The sequence below is a fragment of the Pteropus vampyrus genome, unplaced genomic scaffold (genome assembly GCF_000151845.1).
Source record: "Pteropus vampyrus isolate Shadow unplaced genomic scaffold, Pvam_2.0 Scaffold95, whole genome shotgun sequence".
In the NCBI taxonomy this organism is placed as follows: domain Eukaryota; kingdom Metazoa; phylum Chordata; class Mammalia; order Chiroptera; family Pteropodidae; genus Pteropus; species Pteropus vampyrus.
In genome coordinates, this window is record NW_011888876.1 from 4,751,736 (window position 1) to 4,774,563 (window position 22,828).

The 22,828-nt window shown below is 53.7% G+C and overlaps 1 protein-coding gene across 3 annotated transcripts in view; it reads right to left on the reverse strand.

The window, feature by feature from the left end:
* The window catches only part of LHX2 (LIM homeobox 2), a 19,570-nt gene extending 4,474 nt beyond the window's left edge, over nt 1-15,096 (reverse strand). The window contains exons 1-4 of one of the 3 annotated variants that reach the window (XM_011364308.2): nt 14,223-15,096; nt 12,567-12,769; nt 11,244-11,647; nt 5,490-5,695 (exon numbers count right to left, since the gene is read on the reverse strand). In XM_011364308.2, coding sequence (XP_011362610.1) covers nt 5,490-5,695; nt 11,244-11,647; nt 12,567-12,769; nt 14,223-14,342 — 933 coding nt within the window. In that variant the 5' untranslated portion in view covers nt 14,343-15,096. Of the gene's footprint in view, nt 1-5,489; nt 5,696-11,239; nt 11,672-12,566; nt 12,770-14,222 lie in introns of all 3 variants that reach the window. The other 2 variants (XM_011364310.2, XM_011364309.2) reach the window with 2 other exon arrangements.
* Between the last annotated feature and the right edge of the window lie 7,732 nt (nt 15,097-22,828).

The following is a 22,828-nucleotide window of genomic DNA, read 5'->3' on the forward strand; positions in this document are numbered from 1 at the left end:
ACTACAACTGCTTTGCTGTGGGGCGTCGGGTGAGTCACTCCACCTCTCTGTGCTTCAGCTTCCTCCCTTCTAAAATACCAGATTCAGGCTAAATCACCTATGAAATTCCATCCAGCTTCAACCGTCTGTGACTAGATCACATACTCTCCACTGCCCTGTGCCAACGACAGGCGGAACAATGCTCGCTCTCCCCATTTTACAGGTGGGGAAGCTGAGGCTCAAAGCACCTCAAAGCGACTGACCCTCGTTTAAACCTCACCTCAGGGAAGGCATTCCTGACTACCTCCTTTACCAAGCCGGGTCACCATGTCACATGCTTTCATTGCAGCCCTGTGTTCATCCTGTCTAGCACTTCCATTTTATTTTTCTCGAGACGTAAGCAAGGGTTCTGTGGCCACATAAATGTGGGAGCTGTTAGAGCAGACCAAACTGAATCTCCTCACCATTTCTCAGTGTCTTAATGTTGATGTGCTCTGATCTCCAGGACAAAAGGCATGGTCAGCCTTTCACATCTCCCAAACTTACTTGGTCCTGGAATCATTTAAAAAATATTTTTTGTTATGAGATAGTTCACATATAGAGACTAATCATCTCACTGTTTCAGTTATTTCCACAACACCTTCTTACACCTCTGCGTCCCCTCTGGAGTGCACGTTCCAGCGGGCTCTGTTCACTGTCTGGGTCATGGCTCGGTCCTCGGTGCCTCCCTCCCCACCCAGAACGTGGCAGAAGGCCAGCGTATTTGTCGAATAAGCGAGTGAACAGAGGAAAGCCAGCGTTCTCAGCTCCTGAGTTCTCACAGGGATTAATGATGACTAACTCAACATCTGAAAAATGTTTTTAAACTCTTGGTGGTTACAATGTATTTTCTTTCAAAGGCACACCAGGAACTCCTAAGGAGACCTTCACCCATCCAAATCAATCAGCTTACCGCCCCCTCCCCAAGCCCAGAACATCTTAACAGTCTGCCTTCCTGGCCCTCCCCCAGGAAGAAGGCAACTCAGAGAGACAGGATGTGCTGACAAACGGTCTCCAAGCATCTGCAAAGCTTAATGTCTTAATGGACCTCTGTCCAAGGGGCCATTCTGTCTCCCGGTCACCTTGCCCACCGATGGAAAGTCAGTATTGTGGCTGTCATGCTGCTGAAGATGACAAATTTGAGCACTCTGTATGCATTTAGGGCTTTACAATAGGATTCCTGCTTTCCTACCAAGACGTGACATCTCTGACCCTCTGGTTCCCCCTCCCCCTTCTGTCTTGCTGCATTCTGCAGCTAGATCCAAGGTAGGGGAACCAGTCTGTGCACCCTGCTATATTGCAAAGAGCTATAGAATCAGACCCATCTGGGCTTGACTCCTAGCTTCATCACTTACTATCTGTAAGACTCGGGGCAAGGGTCCTAGCCTCTCTGAACTTCAGTTTCCTCATCTGCAAAATGAAGATAATTACACTTTTTAAGTGTGTGCAGAAGAGGCTGGTAGACTGAACCATGCTATGTAAATGTGCATGAAATTAATGTACATCGAGTCCCTAATATACTTTATAAATTACACTTTATCTCCTTTACTTGTTGCGACAACCTAGTGAAGTATTATTATTTCTTCCATTATATAGCTGAGGCCATTGAGGCTCAGAGAGGTTATGTCACTTGCTCAGGATCACTCGGAGAGTAAGTGAGAGAGCTGAGTCTGGACTTCACATCAGCTGACTCAAATTCCGGCAGAGATACTGCATCCCAGGATTACCACGTTCGTGGTACTTATGCATTACAGATTCCGTAACAGACTGGAACCCCCTACACACACACACACACACACACACACACACACACACACACCCCCTTCACATCAACCACTTCTGGGAACACAGCCTCAACCTCAACCTGTCCCTGCCAGGCACTCTCTGAAGGGCTGATCGGGGCCACAACCTGCAGGGGGCACCCAAGGCCTAGTACCACTCAGCTGGTGTAGACTAGTGACGAGGAACCATTTCACCGGCACCTACTTCGTACCAGCAGGCACCACGCCGGAGCCTTCCCATTCATTGTCTCAGTCCTCAGGAATCCTCAGGGTACAAACTATTATCATCTCCATTTCACAGATAAGGGATCCAGCTCAGAGAGGAAAAGTTAAAGTACCCAAATCACACCGCTGGGAAGTCTGAAAAGACCTGAACCAGGCTGTTACCTTCTGAAGCCACACCACCAGCTGCCCCAGCCAAATCTGCTTCCATCCCATCTCCCCCAGCTGGCCCATCAGCGGTCAGGCGGCCTGGCAGAGAGCCCCACCACTGCCAACGCCTGTGACAGGTTCCTGTGACCTCAAGCAAATAAACTTCATCTCACTATGTCCTAAGATTCTCATCTACAAAATGGACAGGAATATATTAAGGTAAAAGGTAGACGAGTGGCTGGAAAGACAATGCTTTGCAAACTACTGCCTAATCATAAGCGGTTGTGCTGTTAAGGAACACTAAGGATTTGTGCAGGGGATTTGGAGGTCTGAGAGGAGGGAAGTGGTCTGGTAGCCTTACAGGTATGGCTGCGCCCACCCACAATGACGCGCAGGCCCTAGATGATACTCACACCCAGAGGCAGTCACTGCTGGGTTGGCTTAGGGGAGAAAAGAGCAATGCCCCCTGATCAGATGAGCCTGGATTTGGATCCAGCTCTGCTACTTCCCAGCAAATGTGTGACTGGGGGCAAGTGGAAATCTTTGGGGCCTCAAAGTTCTCATTTGTTCAGTGAGGGAGCAGGGATCATGACACCTAACAGTGAGGACTGTCAATGAACAAATGTATTTCATAGGCCTTTCAAAGTACCTGACACATAGTAGAGCACATAAACGTTTATTGATTAGTAGACACACAATAACGGTCAGTGTTTTTCTCCCTGAACTAGTCCCATGCCCCTGGCCTTTCTGAGTCCCTGTGGTAGAACAGTAACGCACGTGTGAGCGGCCCTGGCTCAGGATTCTAGGGAAGGAGGGGACAGGGCAAGCATCCACCCAGGACCCTCAGGAGAATCCTTCCTCACATAGGGTAGCTGATCCCTCCCCTGGTGTCCCACAGAACTCTCACCCCAACCTATCACACTATGGGAAACTGAATACAGGTCTGTCTCTACACCTCATTGGTGAATATCTTCGGGACCAGGACTGTGGTTCATTCATCTCTTTGCCCCCAGGGCCTGGGGCCAATAGATATTTGGTCAGATGAAAGAATGGGAGATAACTATGCTAGACATCCGATTTGCTACGAAATCAGGTAACCGAGCCTCGCCAAGGCCAGCAGAGACTGGCTTCTCCCTCCAGATGGAGATTCAGCTGTGGGCACGTGCTCTATTTAACCCAGAGGACTGGGAGAGAGGTTCGTACCCTAATGGTGCCCATTTTACAGATGAGAAAGCTAGGCTCAGAGAGAGTAACTGATTTGTCCCAAGACACATAGCCGGCAAGTGGAGGAGCAGAACCAAACTCAGGTCTTCCTGAACCCAGCTCTGCCCGACTCCAAGTCCCTGCTCCCACCCTTGCCTGCTTCCAGGGCCTGACTCGAGGAGCATCTAGATAAGCGAAGGAACAAAGTTTCCTACTAACCAGAGAAAATGTGGCAGCCGGGGATCCTCAGTCTGAAATCGCCTGGGGCCGAGGAACTGAGGGGATCTAACTCCAAGATCTAACTCCAAGAAGCTAAAGTCCGAGGGAAACAGACGAGGGAGAGCCCAGACCAGGGCGTCTGTCTGCTCGAGCCCAGGCCTAAAGGACCCGCTGGCAAACCGGACTCAAACCGGAGGGAGGGGCAGGACCCGCGCCAGAGCGCCAGGGCCGGGGGCGGGCCCAGAGAGGCGCATCAGCACCCCATTGGCCAGTCCTCGCGTCCCTCGCTACGTCTCAGAGCCTCCTGAGACCAAACTGTCCCAGACCCGCTCGGGGTGCTCAGAGGTTGGGGCAGCCGGGCCAAGCTAGCCTGCGGGCCCGGCTCCCGGGTCCCGAGATCTGCAGACCCTCGCCCGCGTCAAGTTCCATCCCGCCACCGCTGTCACTCACAAACTGCTTGCTTTCTTTTTTTTCCTGACAGATTCGCAGAAAAACTTAGAGCAGCACCGCAGCCCTTCTTGTCCATCACCGTCATCACCATCACTCTCTTCGTGTTGCCCCCAACCCACCCTCAAGCCCGCACGACCTGGAGCTGGAGGTTGGGTCAGACTGGCCAGCACTTCCCCTCCTGTTTTGAGGCCATAGTCAAATTACTTGATATGTTGATTTTCTTACCCAGAAATGTGCATTGTTATCCCTACAACCACGTTCTGAGGAATAAACTGGTTAGACTTGCCATAAAGGGAGATAGTCTCCCACCTTACCATTGTATGAATGGGGACGCTGAGGTCCAGCGACCAGAAAAATGATTCATATTAGTTAATATCAGTTAGTCAATCAATTTAGTTAATGCTATTCTTAGCCACCATCCACTGGGCAGTTAAGTGTCAGACACTGTGGTAGGCTCATAATATTGTCTCAGTGGCTCTTCCAATAAGCCTGAAGGTTAGATAATTTTTTGTGTCTGTTTCACACCACCGAGGAAACAGGCTCAGAAGAGTGAAGTGATTTGCCCAGTAAGTAAAAGGAGGAGCTGAAGAGTTGAGAAGTAGTGGCCCAAAGCTCAGCCATGAGTTAAGGTCATGTAGGATCCTGGGACTCCCCGCACTGAACTTTTCAACATCTTTGGGGGGATGAACAGACCCTTTGGAAATCTGGTGAAAGCTCTGGATCCTCTCCATCAAGAAACTACCCTCATAAACAAGCGCAATTCTGCCCAATTTCAGAGGTGCCTATGTATTTCCTCCAGCTCCCTGCGGACAGACCTGGGAGAGGCCCCCCGGGCCCACCCCAGGGATCTGCCCACATGCGCTCCCTTCACCAGACCTTGCTTCTGGGAGAGTCTGAGAAACAACAAAGAGACAGAAGAAAAATCTAGAGAGAAATAGAAAGAAAGAGAGAAACCAGAGAGGGGCAAGTGAGGAGCAAGAAGCAGAAAGTACTGGTTAGCAGCAGCTGCTTGAATGGGCCTCCTGGGATGAGGGGCCAAGGTTGGGGGTGGGGAGGGGGGACACTGAATTTATCTGAAATGTTTGAACCTTTTACAACATGAACATATTTGAATGTCACTTGAATAAATAGCAACTAAGAATTGTTTATTAGAAAAGAAAGAGACTGGGTGTGGAGACAAAGAGGACAGAGGGGTACACACGCAAAACGGAAAAAAAATTGAGACAAAAATTGAAGGAGAGCGAAGATGTAAAGCTGGGAGGCGGGGAAAGACTGATATACGAATAGAGACAGACGGAAGAGATGGAGAAAGAGAACGGGAGCAGTAAACAAAGAGAAAGGCAGACAGGGCAGAAGGTCCTCCCCAGGCCTGCGGCCGGCAGAAGACTTCCGCCCCAGATCTGGGCGGATGCAGATGTCCCCACGCCCAACCTGGTCCCAGCTAACCTGAAGGACCCGCTTGGTGAGGCCCGTCTTTTGCGCGAGCTGCTTCAAGTCCTTGGCGTCGGGGTTGTGGTTAATGGCAAAGTAAGACTTCATGGTCCGAAGCTGGTGGTGCTTGAAGGAGGTGCGCATGCGTTTCGTCTTCTGGCTGCTCGGGTACGGCTGGTCGCGGTCCAGGTGCTCCGCGTCGTTCTCGTTGCAGCTCAGCGCTGGGGAGGGGGACGCAGAGGCGGCAGGTGAACCTCCTGACCCGCCCCCCCACACACACACTGCCTAGTCCACGCCCACCCCACCCGCCACCCAGAGTTTCTAGCTCCGTACCACACTGCGTGCCCGCACTGCACTCAGAGATTTTATCCTCATGTTATAGATTTACAGAGGAATTTGAGGCTCCGGGGAGAGTGACCCGCCCAGGGCCACTCAGCTAGGAAATGCTGGATTCCAACGCAGCTCTAGGAGAATCCAAAACCCATTCCGAGCCACCATGTTACGATAATAATAACACGAATAATAACAACAGCGGCTACAACTTGTTGATGGCTTATTCCGCTCCACGTGATGTGCTTTACAGGAACGTTCTCCTTGAATCTTCAAAAGAACCCTATGAGCCAGGCAGTATCTTTGCCTTTTTTACTGACGTTGAAACTGAGGTTCAGAGAAGGAAGTCACTTGACTGAGGACCCAGCAGCACAGAGACTCCAGAGACCACGCTCTTTCTGCTTCCCTCTGCACTCCCTAAAGAGGGGGTTGTCACTGGTCTCCCCCCACTGTGCCTGGGGCAGGCACCTGGAAGTCTCTGAATCTCTCCACTGGCTTTCATTTCGTCCTTATCAGTTTCTACACCCAAAAGTACTGTATGACTCCCCTGGGCCAAAGGCATTTGCCTGAAGATCAGAAATTGTATTTTGCAGTTTAATCTTCACCACTGCCCTGTGGGGCAGTTGCTTCCCGGTTTTACAAATGGGGTGAACGAGGCAGGGAAGTTAAGCGATCTTTGCAAATCTCACAGACTGGTAGAGTTCTAACTGGAAAGGGAAAGTTGGAGGAAGAAATTAACATGTATTCAACACCTAGGGTTATGCCTTTGCTCAATGGGTGGCTGTTGCTATTCATCCCATTCTACAGATGAGGAAACTCATGTTAAGAGACATGAAGCCACGTGCACACGGTAACGGCTGAGCCTAGATTCATTACTGTAGTCCTTGCCTGTTCTTTCCACTACACTACCAAGGCAGGCAAAGATGAAGCATGACTCTTTGGGGAACCCATCCCCAACCAGAAGGGGCCCAGCTGGGGTCTGGCTGCCAGTGCCTGGAAGGCACTAGGAGTAGGGGACAGGGGTGGAAACCTCAGCCTCAGTAGTTGCTTGGCAACCTGGCAGCTGATTGGGACACACGGGATCCCTCTCCAAGATCCCCTCGTCATTACACACATAAGGTCTTACTTTGGGGAAAACCTCATGAGAGATTAATTCGGTCCCCCAAAAATGGGCAACTGGGACTATATCTCATGCCCTATCGCATGCCCACAATAGAGCTGCCAGATTTAGCAAATAAAAATACAAGTTGCCCAGTTGAATTTGAATTTCAAGTCATCAATGAAAAAATTTGTAGTGTAAGTATGTCTCAAATATTGCACAGAACATACCTATACTAAAAATTTCTTTGTTGTTTACCTAAAATTCAAATATCACATAGTATACACTCATACTAAAAAATTATTCGTTGTTTATTTAAAATTCAAATATTGCACGGGATACACTTACACCGAAAATTTATTTGTTTTTTACCTCAAATTCAAATTGAACGGGGTGTCCTGCATTTTATCTGGCAACACTATCTTTAAAGTACTCCCGCTCTCCCAGTGGCCTACTCCTCCCCTTGCCCAGGTGGGAGTAGCCCCCTGCGGAAAGAATTTGCAGGATGCAGGTCGGGTCCCTAACCTTAGAGCAGTCGGCAAAAGGCTACAACCTCCTTATGGGCCCCTTGCCACAGGCACCCAAGTCCTCCACCTGGGCTGCATCCCACTGACAGTACCCAGAGTGAAGACCAGGGTTCCAGCAATTTAAAGGGGAACAGAAAATGACTCCGAAGGGGATCCATGGAAACTGCCCTGCCCCCTCTTCAGGGAGCGACCCTCTTCTTGCCCCCAGTCCCCAGCTCCACAGGGGGGTAGGGCAGGCCTCCCCACAGGGGATCTCTGGGCCTATCCCTCCGCCCAGCCCCCGCCTGGGCCTTGCTGCTGTTAATGAGCTCCGTGGGGACCCCGGCGCCCCATGCACCCAAGGGACCTGCCCCGAGAGCGGCCTAGATGGAGAGAGGCATTTTGGGGGAGGGAGACAGAAAGGGCAGAGAAAGGAGAGAAAGAAACAGAGGTAGAAAGACCAAGAGAATGAAGAGAGAAAAAAGGAGAGGAGGTAGAGAGGGAAGATGGACAGAGCCAAGAAAAAAAGGGAAGAGACAGAGGAACAGAAAGCAGTGGAGACGCAGAACCGGAGAGAGACAGCTACAAAGACGGGAAGAAATCAGGAGAGACACGGAGCCAGCCTAGGGGACGGGGAGGCCCGGGAGTAGGGGGGATGTGTGGTGGAGGGTCCAGGTTACTGAACTGAATCCCCGGTCTCAAGGGGTCCCTGCAGGGAGGCCTATTCTGAAGCTGTTACTGGCGGGGAGGGAGGACACAGGGAAAAGGAGGGAGAGGGGGAAAAAGGAGCCGGCCCAAGGTAGGGAGGCCGAGGCCCGCCAGCGGCGGGGGCAGGGGGCAGTGCTGGGGGAACAAGGCCGCGTGGAAGTGGCAGTTGGGCCGAGTTTTGGCCTGTGCCCCACGCCTCCTCACTGCCGCCCCCGACGCCCGGGGCGGGTGGAGATTCTCCAGGATCGGATCCGGGGAGGAGCGAGGGGCCGAGGGGAGGGGGAGGACCAGGCTTTCTCTCTCCTTTTTTTTTTTTTTTTTCCTCTCAATTAGGCCGATTCAATGGAGCTAAAGAGCTCGTAAAATCATGAATAATTTACTCGTGATCTGTTATTAACCCATCGGGTTTCGAGCTCTTGTCGCTGGGACTGAACCTGTAATCAAATCTGACTTCGCCTCATTTTACTAAAGACGAGATTGTAGGTTCAATTGTCTAAATAATGGATTGGAATCAAATCAGTAATTATGCCGCCAGGCACACACACACAAAAAGCTGGGACTGGGGGAGGCCCGGGCGTCCGGCAGGTCCGCGCGGGACTCCCGCGGCCGTGGCGCGCAAACCCCGGGGCCAAGTGCGCGGCCCCGGCCCCTCACCCGCCCTGGCCGCCTTGCCCGCACCCCTGGCCCGCGAGGCAGCCCTGCCCGGGGCTGAACGGAGGTTTCAGTTCCGCCTCCGGGACCCAGGCTGCACTCTCGGACCAGAGGGACAGCCAGAGGAGGGCCGCCGTGGCCACCGCCCCGGAAGGGCTTGCCGACCTGCGACCCCGCGGCTCTGGCTGCTCGTCCCCAACCCGCGGACCGGCGCACCGACGGCGCTCCATCCCGCTCCGCCGGAGCTCACCGCCCTTAAATAAGGGCTCTCCCCCACCGCACTATCCCCCAGAGCCATGGGCTCTGCAGAGGGGTCGGTATGGCTGGGCCCCTGGGTACGGGACACTCGCACAAACAAGGTTGCGTCTTCACAGTCAGAAACGCACAGACACTTGCCCGTACACATCGCCCGCAGTCGCACTCTCCACGGTACCCCCTTTCCAGTCCCCGCAGCCCCACGGCCCAAGCTGCGGCCATTTCTCTCCTGTCGGTGTCGAGAGAGGAGAGAGGAGGACGGCGACCGGACCTGGGGAGGCCTGGCCCTGCCATGCGCCCAGGAAGGTGCCCTCTTTTCCGAGCCTGGTCCCGGGAGCCCCAAGTAAGCGAGCCGCGTAGCCACCGCCGACGCGCAGCGCTCGGTTTCAATCAGTACAGGAAGCGCCGGCCAAGCCAGGCCAGAGACGCTCACGAGGAGAGAGATGGAGGGAACAGGGCGACACACGCAGAGTGAGATAGTGACATAGAGAAAGGGCGACCGAGAGAAGCAAAAGGGAGAAAAAGGAGAGAGAGGGGCCAAAGGGGAAAGGAGATGACCCCAGTGGGGAGTATCCTGTCGAGGTGCCAGCTTCCCTGAAACGGCCTCCAGCCACATCTTGCTCGGTGTGGTGCAGCCTCGCCAGGGAACGTGGAGGAACAGCAAAAATCACAAATAAATCTCTGGGTTTTCTACCTTTCCATGCCAAACTCAGTTGCGAACCTGCGGGGCCGGGGAAAACAACCCCGCTTCCCACTCCATGTGCCCAGTGGCCGGGCGCCTGCTGCTTGCTACCAGAGGCCAACCATGCTTGATACACGGACAAGGCTTTTGTTTGAGGGACCTGGTCTAAACTCGGTTTAGTCTCTTTTCAGGGTGGTGGGAGATCAGGGATGGAAGTTTTGGAGAGAGGTATCTCTGGCAGAGCCTTCAACAAATCTATGATCCGCCGGCGTGGACTTGCCTGAGGTCACTTCACCATCTACCAGACTGGGGGCTTTCTTCCCAGCTGGACACACTGAGACACACACGTTCCATGATCTTCCAAGAACTAATTTCGTTGGAGCGAACAGGAGAACTCCTTATTTTTCTCCCCAGACAGCTCGGATTTTTAAAGATCAAAATAACCCTGACTTCTTCCCCACCGCTGCCCTCTCCAAGGAGTCCTGGGTTTGTTTTGCTTTGTTTTGTTTTGTTTCCACTTGTGCATTAGACTAAGGGGAAAAGGAGGAAGAAAACAAAATCCCAAAATCCGATTCTGTCGCAAACGAAGGAAAGAATAACAGCAAATAAACTCTATCTAGTTCAGAAGCCCGGGGAGTCATAAACCTTTCCGGGCCGTGCAGACTTCAGGCAGATGTTGACGGTTCAATTTGCGGGGCCCCAGAACCTCAGCAGCTGTCCTGAGCGGAGAGGGGCACGGGAGGGGGGCAGAGCCTCCCCCAGAACGGCCCAGGGTTCAAAGACACCGGAAATGCGAAACCAGCCCGCCACCCTACCCCGGCGCGAGGCCAGGCCTATCCCGGTCCCATCCCCCGGGCGCTGGCTTCCGAGGGTCACAGCTCTCATCTCAGCGCCCCGCTGGCGCCGGGAACTCCAAGGAAGGAGCCCAGGAAAAGCCGAGACCTGGCGGGGCAGAAGGATCCAGCCGAGGAAAACGACCTGCTCTTGCTCAGAAGGCTCCTGGGCCCAAATTTCCCGGGCCTTTCTGCCCTCAGCACATTTCACAAGACCTGTCGCGCTCCACGCTGAGCTCGGTGCCCCCAGCCACCGCCAGTCCTTTCCCTTGGGACCCTCACTGCCCTGCCTGGCTCAACTATCTGGCTCATCTATCGCCGCAGCTCCCGCCCTCAGTCTCGCCAACCACGAGCCTGCTTGGTGTGGGCTCCACCTTGCTTTCTCTATCCTTGTAGTTTCTGCCCAGCAAAGTGAGGGAAAGACTCCAACCAAAAAGACGCCCCTAAAAAATTTCTCAGCGACAACACTAAAACACCCTCTGGTCCTGCCACAGCTGAGGCCGTAGGGTCTGGAGCCCAGGAGGCTAACGTGCCTCCAGCCAGGTCCTACGGTGCTTAGAGCTCGGGGAAACTAAGGGCTGGAGTACTCCGAGTGCTGTATATGCAAGTGTATATTGCACATTGAGATTCACTCCGGCTCGCGGGGGTGGACGCCACACACTCTTCCCCAACCCGACGGGGGCGCTGGGTGCGCCTCGCACTCACCAGCGTTGTAGGCCGCCAGATCCGCCCCCGGGCCGGGGCTCTTGCGCTTCCTCGGCCGCCCCTTCTGCACTGTGCCCACGCCATTGTAGTAGGGAAGACCCAGCGGGTTGGCCCCGGCTGCGCCCAGCCCCGCGCTCTTGGCTGCGGCGGCTGCAGCTGCCGCCGCCGCCACGTCGGCATGGTTGAAGTGCGCGGGGTACTCGCCCTGCAGCAGCGCCTCGAAGTGCAAGCGGCAGTAGACCAGGCTGTCCTTCATGCCGAAGTGGTCACCCGTGGTCAGCATCTTGTTACACGTGGTACACGTGAAGCAGTTGAGGTGATAAACCAAGTCCCGAGCCCGCATCACCATCTCTGAGGCTGAGATGCCCAGGTGGCAGCGGGCGCAGCGCTGCACAGAGAACCGCCTGTAGGGACCATCGAAGGAGGGACTGTGGGGACACACGGTTGGGGACCCCCATATTCCTCCTCCAGGTGCCGCTGCTGCCAATGGGGGAAATCCCCTCCTCAAGATGTTCAACCTGGGTCTTAACTTGGAAGATGGGGGAAGAGGGGATTGGATTTTGGCCCGCATCTGGTCCTACCCCGAAATAGAGTGTCCCTTAACTATCTTCATGCCTACAAAGGCTTCTACTTTACCCAGAGCCTGAGCAAGCCCTAGGAAAGCCTTTGCTTGGGAGTGGGGGAGAACCCCCCCCCAGTTACCCTTCCTGAAACTTTACCCCTGCCCTCCACACCAGTGCCTGGGAATCCTACAGACCTTTGTAATTTGGAAGAGACACAGAGACAGGGAGAGAAAGAGGAGAGAGAATATATAAACAGACCCTAACCCTAAACCCAGAGAGGAGAAACAAGGAACTGGGAGTCTGTAAGGATTCCAATTCCTTAATCCTGGCCAGCTTCCACTCCCATCACCACCAAAGACCCGGAAATGCCCCCATCCAATGCCCCAGCTCTCCCTCCAACTTTGTTTCACACCAGCCCAAGCTGCCTGGGTTGGGGAGGGGGGGGTGCTTGTTTCTGTTCCCTCTGGTTGACCCAAGAAACTTCAAAGAGAAATGGATGTGAGGACCCCCCAACCCAAACAGTTATGGTCTAAGCTCAAAAGACAGCAGCTTCTGCTTTTCTCTGGGTCCCTATACTTCACAGACCTTTCCAAGAGTTCTCCCAAATTGCTGTTTATCCCCCAATCCATGCTGGCTTGAAGAAGGGAGGACCTAAGTAGGGAACCCTCCCTTGGGACTGGAGAGAAAGGAGACAGTCAAGACTGCGTCTGAGATGGGGAGTCCTGCGGGGCAGTGGGTCCCGCCTGAGGTGGGGGGCTACCTGTAGTAGTCTTCCTTGCAGTAGATGCTTCCATCCTTGCTGAAACAGGTGAGCTCCGACTCCAAGTTGAGCTTGCACTCACAGCATTTGAGGCAGCGCATGTGCCACTGCTTGTCCACCGCCAGCAGGTAGTAGCGGTCCGAGATCTTGCCCCCGCAGCCGGCGCACAGCGCAGCGCGGTCACTGCTGATGGACGGCATGGTCTGCGGAGGGAGGGAGGCGGGAGACGGCAGCGCCTGCGTCAACCTGCGATCCTGCCGCCGCGGTAAAACCGCGCGGCACCCGTGGCTCCCTCGGTAACTCCGGCTGGCCCGAAAGGCGGAGGAAGCGGCCAGGGTATGCGGTGTGCTCCCCTCCAACCCCAAAGGCCCATATCCAGGAGGCTAAGAACCCAGGCCCGCCCACAACAGCTCAAGCCGGCCACAGGCCCAAGACCAGTTGCTGGCCTGGATAGATCTCCCACCGATTTCTCCCCATTCCTGTCCCCTCTGCCCTTTTCCCAGAAATTCCCGGGCTGTGTTTGGAGATTGGGGCAGCGGTGGCTACCCCCAGTCAAGCCGTCCAAAAGCTCCCCAAACTGTTTCTTACAGGAACCTCTCGGCTGGGCCCCCAGGAAAAGGGTTAAGATGACCTTTAAAAGTCAATCCCCACACAGACTCCTCTCCAGAAACGCAGAGGAATTCCTGGCCCACAGTCCCAGTGATCTCTGGGTCCTTGTTAGGCCAGGGCAGGTCGCGGGTCCCAGAATCCTGGGAGATGGTGAGTGGGATTCAGAGGCACCCTTCAAAGTCTCTGAGTGCACAAGAAGCCCAGTCCAAATCTTCGGCTATGCAGACAGGCTGAGACCGGTTAACCCAGGAAGAAGAGCCTGGAAGTCGGAGGCACTAGGGCTGCTGCTTTTCGAGCTGAGAAACTTTGCCCGTGCTCCCCACCTCGTCGGCCTCTAAAGGTCACTTCTGGGCCCAGCTTGGGCAGCGTCTACTGGTCTGGCCCCAAGGGAGGTCTGGGGCGAGGAACTGACTCCTTGGGGCTGCGCCGGCGGAGCCAGGTGTGGAGATCAGAATGGACTCTCCTTCCGCGAGAGCCAGGCCGAAGCCTGAACTCCGAGCCATGGCCTGGCCCAGTCGGGCGGCCAGGAGGCCCTAGTCGCGGTCAACGAAAAGCGCTGGCCCAGAAGCTTTCAATCCCTGAAATTGCGCTGGGGAGGGAACTCCGATTGCCAGGAGGCGGGAGTCTCCCGCTCAAGTGGTCCGGAGCTCCAGAGCTCCAGAGCTCCCTGCTCGGAGCCGCCAGCAGCCAGGGCCGAGTGTTGGAAGAGAGTGCGGGGACTGGCGACCAAAGAGACCGACGAAGCGAGAAGAGAGCCATCTCGGGCGGTGAACAGGATTTCACTCCCACTTCGGGAGAAATGCTCTCTTCCACCCTCCGGGTCTAAAATTTCGATTTCAACCTTGTTTTCTCCCTCTGCCCCAGCAGCCTGGTTTGCTCCCGAATCGAGAGCTACAGGCCTTGAATCCCATCCGCGGATCCCCAGCGCCCAGTCCCGTGCCGCACGAAGAACGCTCCTCAAAGTGCCCCCAAACTTTGGGGAGCAGAGGCGCAGACCGACACGACCCCGTCCCAGCTTTCCGCCCCGACCCGCGGCCGTGTGCCTACCGTCTCCGTGTCGCCGCGGTCGATGGCGGAGCTGATGGCGGGAGCCTCGCTCTTGGCCCTGCGGTCCATCTCGTCGATGACCCCGTGCACCTCGGGGCCCGACAGACTGTGGAACAGCATCGCGGCGGGACCGGCGGGGCCGGGGGCGCGGCTCCTCCGCGGGAGGGCTTGCCCCCCGCCTCAGTTGCCTGGCGCGCCCGGCGCTAACGGGCCCGGTGCATCGCCACCGCGGCCCCGGCCCCGCCCGAGCTCGGCTGCGCCCCCAGGCCGGGCTCCGGGACCCAGGCGCCCGCCGGCCAGGACGCCTCCCGCCGAGGCTCGGGGGCAGCTACATCGCGGGGCGCCTGGGCGGCGGCGCCAAAGCCAGGGTCACAAGGGCACGGGGCTGGGGGGAAGAGGGCGGGAGACAAGGGCAGAGGTCGGCGCCCGCCGCGGGCGCTTTCACGCCGCGGGCATTGCCGGCCCGGCTTCGGCGCCCGGGGCGCAACGCAGGAGCGCAAAGTCTGCCCGAGGCGGCGACGGCTGCGATCCGGGCTCACCCGAGAGTGTCTAGGTGCCCGGGGCGGCCCAACTGCCTGGACCTTTCCTCTCCCTGGGGTGCGCCCCCAGCCTAAGGCGACCCGCTTAGACGTTGGGTGGGCGACTGGAGTACGGGTTTCTCCAAAGACAGCGAGCCGAGCCGAGCCACCGGGAGAATTGAAGAGGAGGAGGAGGAAGAGGAGGAGGAGGAGGTGCAGGAGGAGAAGGAGGAGGAGGTAGAGGAGGAGGAGAAAAAGGAGGAGGAGCAGAGTGGGAGGAGGAGTCGTCGGCCGCGGGCCCAGCCGCGCGCAATGCTCTCCAAGAGCGCGCCGAGCCCAGCCCCGGCTCTGCAGTCCGCGCCAGCCAAGCGTCCGCGCCTTTTCTACAGCCGCGCCTGACATCACGTCCTGCCGCCGCGCCATTGGCCGCCCGGCACCCCGGGCCCTGGCAGCGCGTGCTCCAAGAAGGCGGGAGACCCGAGAGGGAGGGGAGAAGCAAGAAGAAGAGAAGAGCCAGGAGTTGGTGGGAGCTGGTGGGCGAGGCTGGAAAGGAGGAGTGGGAGGGAGGAAAGGGGGAAGGGGGGGGTTGGAGTTTTTAAGCTACGAACAGTTTCCTGTGATTTCTTCGGGAAGGAAAATTAAACCCTTTCTCCCGGCCGTCTCCATCCTGAAAAGGCTCAGCCACGGGATGCTTGAAGAGGTCTCACTCAGGTCTCCCCTCGTCCTGGAGCCGCCGCCTCGGGCACCGGCTGGAGAGGCCTGGGAAGGCAGGCCGGGGGCAGAGCTGCGGGAGCCCTCCGCTGCTTCCCGCCCAGCTTGGCCTTGGAGCCAGGCTCCGCGCCCGGCGGGCTGCCGGCAGCCACGCAGGCCTCCTGGGGACCCAGTCCAGCAAGAGAGGCAAGAGCTTGCTCGGGAACCGTGACTCCCGGGGAGGGGGCCAGCCAGCATATTCCCTCTCCAAGTGAACCAGGGCCTGATTTCTCGCTCTTCCCAGTCTCTCTCCAGCCTGTAATTGGGTGCCCTCACATGCCTTTAGGAGCTAAGCATCGGTTCAAATCCAAGTTCTGCCATTTATACACACATCTAACCTTAGGCAAGTGACTTGACTCCCCTTTGCCTGTTCTGAGCTTTCCAGTGGGGAACATCTCCGCACATGGGCGTGATGAAGTTAAGAGATCATGGATGTAAAATGCCTGGAACACAGGAGGCACTAAGCAAATTCTTTCATTGCTCCTTCTTAATTCTCTCCATCTCCTATTGAAAACTTTCCCACTCACAGATACATTAGGCGTCAGTAGATTCTTAAAGACCACAGGCCCATTCTCTGACCACTGGGTGCATGTGCCATAAACCCAGCTGTTGACCAGGTCCATCCAGCCGCCTGGCTGCACCACTTCTCCAAGGACCAACAACCTGGCCTGTCAGCTAATCCCAACTGCTAATCCCAGTCCCCAGACTTCAAGCTCAACCTAGAGTCTCTTGGGGACTCCTTGAGGGCGAGACCCAGGTGTGTGGTGAAGCTGAACTTAGAAAATAAAAAATGATTATAGAGGGAAAACTGAATGAGCAAGTCAATGACAGACTCTCATCTCCTGGGTCTGCTTGGAGGCAGGTCAGTCTGAAGTGACTTACTCCCCAGGAGGAGGTAAGGGGCTAGCTGAGATCCATGAAGTTGATCTTACAGGGCAGAGTTGAGACAGAACAAAATCATACTTTCCACATACCATACATGACAAATATATACATGTGCTCGTGATGCCCAGGCACTTGTGTTCATGTGTGCAAACGCACATGTTCATCGCCATTAGCAAAAACCACAGCCAGCAGAAAGGTAGAGCTAGAGTCTGCCCGTTCACATCAAGTCTAAGTAAGTGTCCAGTGCCAGGCAGGGGGAGGCATCTGGAAAGCGGGAAATTGCAGTTATACCTGTAATTACATGCTCAGGCGATTCTACCTAAATCCCTGCGTGCGGTTTCTAGGAGGCCATGTTTTGCGTATTTGCGAAAACTCTTGAAGTTACAAGAATATGTGTATACGCTGCACATGCACAGATGCCCCAACACGAGGTAACGACTATAAACCCAAAGATGCGCGTGCGCGTGTGTTCACAGAGCTGTGTGCTTTGGCTCCCGCACATGGCCCGCGCCCGGGCACGCGGACGCCTACACGGACGTGTTGTACTGACGCATCTGGGGCACTTTTTTTCAAAGAAAGTAGGGAATCAAAATCTAATCTGGGAGTCACCGGGGTTCATCTGGAGGTCGCCCAACGGGTAGAAAAAAAAAATGTGACAAAGCTGGAGCGGTTGTCCTTGGTGCAGCTCAGCGCCCGGGCTGGATGGATGCAATACGTTTTTGAGAACTCGAGGGGCTGCCGCAGAAGCTGGGGGCGGGGGGAGGAGCACTCGTAACTGTTGCCGCCGGCTTCCCAAGAAACGTGGAAACACACCCTGCGGCTCTTCACTCCCCCCCCATACTTGTAAGCACACGATTTCGTCGCCACCCCTCTGACCAGCAGCCCACACAGCGCTGACCGACCCCAAATTCCCTGGCAGTCAGGATTCCTGCCGGACGCGCCCGACTGTTTATCTCTCGGTGTCAGGCTCGGACGCGCTCCGAGCTGCGAGAGCCTCAGCTCAAACGCATATCCCGCCGCCGAGAGGGATCTGGGTGCCCGGCCCCGGGTTTCAGAGTCCGGTAACTTTGCTAATCTCCCTCAGCGGCTGGGGGACATGACACAACCGCTGAGCCCCGTCCGCGGAGACGAAACGAGGAGAGGAACAGGCTGTAAACACACGTCCTGACACGTGAGTGACATTTACACGGTGCGAGGAGCCGCAGCCGAGGGGAAGGCAGGGGTGGGGGGAGCAGGCACCCGCAGGTAAAGGGAATGTTTGTTGGCGCCGGAAACAGCGGTCCCTCGACGCCCCTCCCCCAGAGAGGGGAAAAGAAGCCCGAAGTCCCTCGAACCTGCCTTTTGTGGGAGGTGACAGGTGAACTGAATTCAGGTTTGGCTACTCTCGCCGCTGCCTACCTCCCCACCATCTGCTTCCTCGCAGACAAGCAGACCCGGCGCATAATGAGGTAGCAGCCTCCAGCCGGCCACCGTGACTAACTCAGAACAAAAGCGCTCCCTCCACGCCTCTTCCAACAAAGGGGCCACCAGCCCCGGCGCTCCCCGAAGGCTGCGGGGCTCCCGGCTGCCGGCTGCGGGGCCGCGGCGCGCAAACTTCCCGGGGCTCTCGGGGCTGCCGGCGCCACCGTGCCGGGACCGCGGAGGGAGGAAGCACATGCCGCCCAGAGAAAGTGAGGCCGGGCCGGGCGGGGGAAGAAGGGGCGGGAGCCGGGGAGCCGCGGAAGGAGGGTGATTGATCAGTGCGCTGTTCCCGGAGCTCTGTCCCGTTATTAGAGGCGGCCAAAGCAGGGCCACGCCATAACCTCCGAATCGCCAACTAATTGACGCTGCAGGCAACTACTTCATTGTGCGTGCTGGTTTTATGTCTTCATAGCCGGTGATTGACAAGGTGTAATTAGTCATCTCACTCGGTGATAAACATGGGCACCCTCCTCCCGCGGCATCAGGCCGTGTGTACCAGCAGAGGAAGCGATAGTTGACGCTGATATACCATTAAATCAAAATGAAGACGTTCAGAAGTGTGTGTTTGCTGTGACGCTCTGATGGTTTATTTCTCAAATACGGCACCAACAGATTTACTTGATTTGCAAGTTAACTACAACATTAACTGGTTTTATTTATTTTGCCTCTTCCTTCCTTTTCCTAGGCAGGGATGTTGCTCTTGGAGAATGTGAAGACAGTTTGCTTCTTGACAAGCGAGCGAGCGGGCGCCCAGATTTTTGCAGCCTCTCCGGAGTCTCCCCCGAGGAAAAGGCAGGCAGAAAACCCACCAGATTTGGGAGCCACCAGGGGAGGATTCTGTACAGGGATTGCTGCTCTCCTTGGCCCCAAGACCTGTCTGCCTTTGGGCACTGGCAATAGATGACCTGAAACTCTGAAGATGGTGCTGCAGACTGGGGTTGGGGGAAGCCTCTTGGATAATAACTGCAAAGAAGAAAGAGGCAAAAACGACATTTCTTCCCTGCCTAGAAGCAGAAAGGACTGTTTTCTTTAAGCTGTTGGCTGCAGTCTCGGGGCCAGTTGCCGGCCTGGGTTCTGAGTGTAATGTCCTCTGTTCTCCGTGCTGCACCATTCAACAAATTATACTCTTTGCTCGTAGAAGTGGGTCTTGCTTAGGAAAGCGTGTGTGTGTGTGTGTGCGCGTGTGTGTGTGCGCGCGCGCACGCACGTGTGTAAGTGCCCCTCTGCAGGGAGGCTGTTACTAGAGGTACTGGTTCCTCGGTCCAGAAACCTGGACGTTTAAATATTTAAAAGGGAGGGAGCATGGCTGGTTGGACTCCTTGGGATTGCTATATTCTGTCTTGGCCCTAATTCAAGTTAGAGAATGGCAGGGACTAAACAAAGCCACCAACCTCTGAAAGTCCACTTCAAGGGCATCACGCATGCCCCCAGGACCCCTCTTCCCCAGTGGGGTATGCTTCCTGCACTTCTCCCTCCTCTCTAACCTCTATCTCTTGTTCGTGTAGTAGAGGAATGGTGATTCCTTGCCACTGCAGGAATGTAGGGTTGTGGACATCTCCAAGAAAAGATGAGGTGATGTGAGTTGCAGGGTTGGCAGGAAAGTCCCATATCCTCAACAAGGACCCCCCTTCCAGGCCTGTGGGCTCTGTTCAGCAAAGGTGGGAGTGTTCTATATTGATATGAGAGCCTGTCAGCAGCAAATCGGCTCAGGCATGGCAATCTCTTTCTGAAATCAGCTCATTACCTTGGTCACACCTTACCTTACAGAAAATCTGCTGGTCACCACTACGGACAATAAAAATTAGTGGGGCCTTAGTCGTTTCAAAGAGGAACCCTATATCTGTGGATAGATAAGTGGCTTGGCCTGTCTCAGGCAGAGAGGAAGGCAATTCCTTCTGCTCTCTCTGCAGTGATCTGAACAATTCTGAAACTGCCTCCCTGGGCGTCAGCTGAGCAGGTTGGGGAACTAACCAGGGCCCTCTCTCCAGGGCCCTGTTAAATGCACTGAACTTAAAATGAAACACGAAGTGTGAGTTTCAGGTTTGAACATGATGCACCAGGAAACGTGGAGGTTGGCAGCTCTTTCCCTCCCCTCTGCCTTTCGGTAGCAGGTATTAATATTGTATTAAATGTTATGAGAAAGTGAGAGCTTCGGAGAGGAATGTGCTCAGATGCAATTTTGTCAAGGTTTTTATCTGTGATTATGATTCCAGATGTAGAAACTCCCGGAGGAGGGAAATGAGGGGCTGCTGGCATGTGACATGTGTTTTAAGGTGTTTGGCAGTGTTTCTCAAAGTGGTGACAAAATGTTCAATTTTATTACAGGGAATCGGTAAAGGAAATATGAATACTAGGTCAGAGATTGTTCACCTCAGCAAAAGGATTTACCATTATCGATTAGGGTGGGGAAAGTTTGTATCGGGGTCCTGCTTAAATCACATTGTCAACAACGTAAATCTGTCAGGTCAGATTATTCTTAAAGAAGAATTGTAACAAAATACGCAATAGCTAATTGCATTTCCCCACCTACTAATTTCCATGCAAAGATGTAAATTGCCCTGGAAGCAAAAAATAAATAAATAAAGATTGCAAAAAAAAGGCAAATTTTTTTTCCAGCTAGTATAACTACAGCAATTCCTTGAGGGTGATTTCTTTTTAATCTAACCCAGAAACTACCCAGTCCTAGAAGAGCCATTTTGCTAATTTTGCTAATCTAGCTGCCTTTTAGGTTGAAGCACAAATAACAGCATTAATTTCTTCACACAGGGTACCACATTTTACTCAAAGGAGAATCAGGAAGATTTTGCAGGGAAAAAAGTGAGGATGAGAGCGGAAGCAGCTGAATTCTGGACTAGCTGACAATTCTTGTATCTACATGCACTTGAAACTGGAAAAATGTCCTACCGCAGTCCTTCATTCAAAGGCAGCTCTGCCATCCCTCTCTGACAACAGGATACTCCTAAACTCTATTTCTAAGGAAAGGTTTCTCATAAACCTTTTATGAGCTTCACATACTCTAAAAGGACGCAAGTGCCCAGCCAGCGCTGACTAGACTTGGAGGTGGGTTTGGTAAACATTTCCACAGAACAAAAAGAGGGTTTTTGGGCTAAAGATGCTGGACTTGGCTCCTCTCTGGGTCCCCGGTCAGAGGACAAGAGGCTCTATACACTCACTGGAGGCATTGTTGTACCGATCATCCCATATCTAGCACACCCAGTACCATCTCTCAGCCCTGTTCACGAAGCCCACACATATTCAGCCCCAGCCTTTCCTTAATCCAGGCTAACGAATGTTGATTTGGGGCTTCCCAGCCACTGGCACTATTTTAGCATCACAAAAGATACTAGGCTTCTAGTACAAATGGTACCTTCCCTGGAAGTAAGAAGGCGCCTCTCCTTTGAGGTGATGTAGGACCTGGTACATTTCCGAGGGGAACAGTGAAGTTGCAGGGGATGGAAAGTGCATGGCCACCATCTCTCACTCTTCCCTTTCGGCAGGACCCTTCTACCCCAGCCCAACTTTCCGCTGGCCCGATTAGTACATCTCTACTGCTGTCTGGGAAGGCAGCATTGTCTCTTTAGGTGAGGAACAGTCATTTCCCACGTATGCTACAGCTGAAGCCCAGCCCCTTGCCCCTCCTCCCATTTTTATTCTTCCATTAATTAAAACAACTAATGTCCCATCGATTATCTTTGCATGAATGAAAATCATTACAGGTATATGGGAAATTCTGTTTGTTTAAGTCTTCACACTTTGATTTTCTATAGACTCATTTTCTCAGGCATGAAGAAATTCAAACAAAACCAAACAAAAACAAAAACAAAATCTTCTGACACTTTGCAATAAAGCACAGAGACTAGTGGTAATGAGCTTGTGCTATCTCTCGCAGGAGGAAATGTTCAGATGGCCCTGTTTTAGAGCTGAATTGTACTATCTGGTAAAAGATTCTAGACAGTTAAGGCAAACATTGATAGGTCACCAGACCCAGGTTTGGAATTTGAGCTTGTGTTGAGTCAGATGAGCTCATCCAAATTTACTTTTAAGCTACCGTGTCAGTCCTTGACAGTAAAAAAAAAAAAAAAAAAAAGGCAGGGGACAATCAGCTCTATTTGGAATTTCCCAGCTAGTTGGCCATTTCAGCTTGCATCTCCATTTCTGGAGGCTGCCATAATTAGAGCGATCTATTTTGCATTTACTTCTCTTTGCAAGCACTACATTATTCACTCTTTCCTGTGCTTATTAAACAGTGCCACCTGCACCAAATTCAACAAAGCTCTTCCATCAGTCAGCCCGGCTAAGGATCCCAGACCATATATTATCATTAATTGAAGCTCAATTGAATAGTTGACGATAGAGGCATGAGTAAAACCAACACATTTTCTAGGACCTATTTATAAAAATGTTTTAAGCAAAAAAATGTATTCCCCCAATTGTCATCTTTTACAAACCCATTTCATTCTCTCTGTACAGTAATTCAAGCAGCAATTAGCAAGTCTTTTAATTAATGAACTATTCCTTGTATGTCACCAAGGTGCCTCCAGCACAAATGTCCTCCTTCATAAGGTAGTAGCAAATGCAGTCAATATTTTGTCACCCAAAGCCTTCGAAGCTGACCACCTCGATAGCCCTAATACCATAAAAAGGATCTGAAGAGCCAGAAACAAGGCTGGGAAGCGGAGAACAATTTTTAGGAAACTAGCCATGGACAGTCTGAATCCGGAGAGGGGAGTGGCAGAAGGAAGGGAATGAGGGACAGAGAGGGAAGAGGAAGAAAATGAATGTAGATAGATATGAGTGGTTAAAAGAAGGCAAAGTTTCTAGCAAAAATGGGACTATCTCTGAGCTCCAGCTATGTTATAAAATGCTCTCCATCTAAGTGCTGGTGAGGTACACATTTTTAAGAGCCTCAAATCTCACTTTGCCTTGTTCTTTAAAAAGCTTCCTGCTTTGTTCAAAATACTGCTTATCTTTGGCATTGTCAACAGCTCTGCA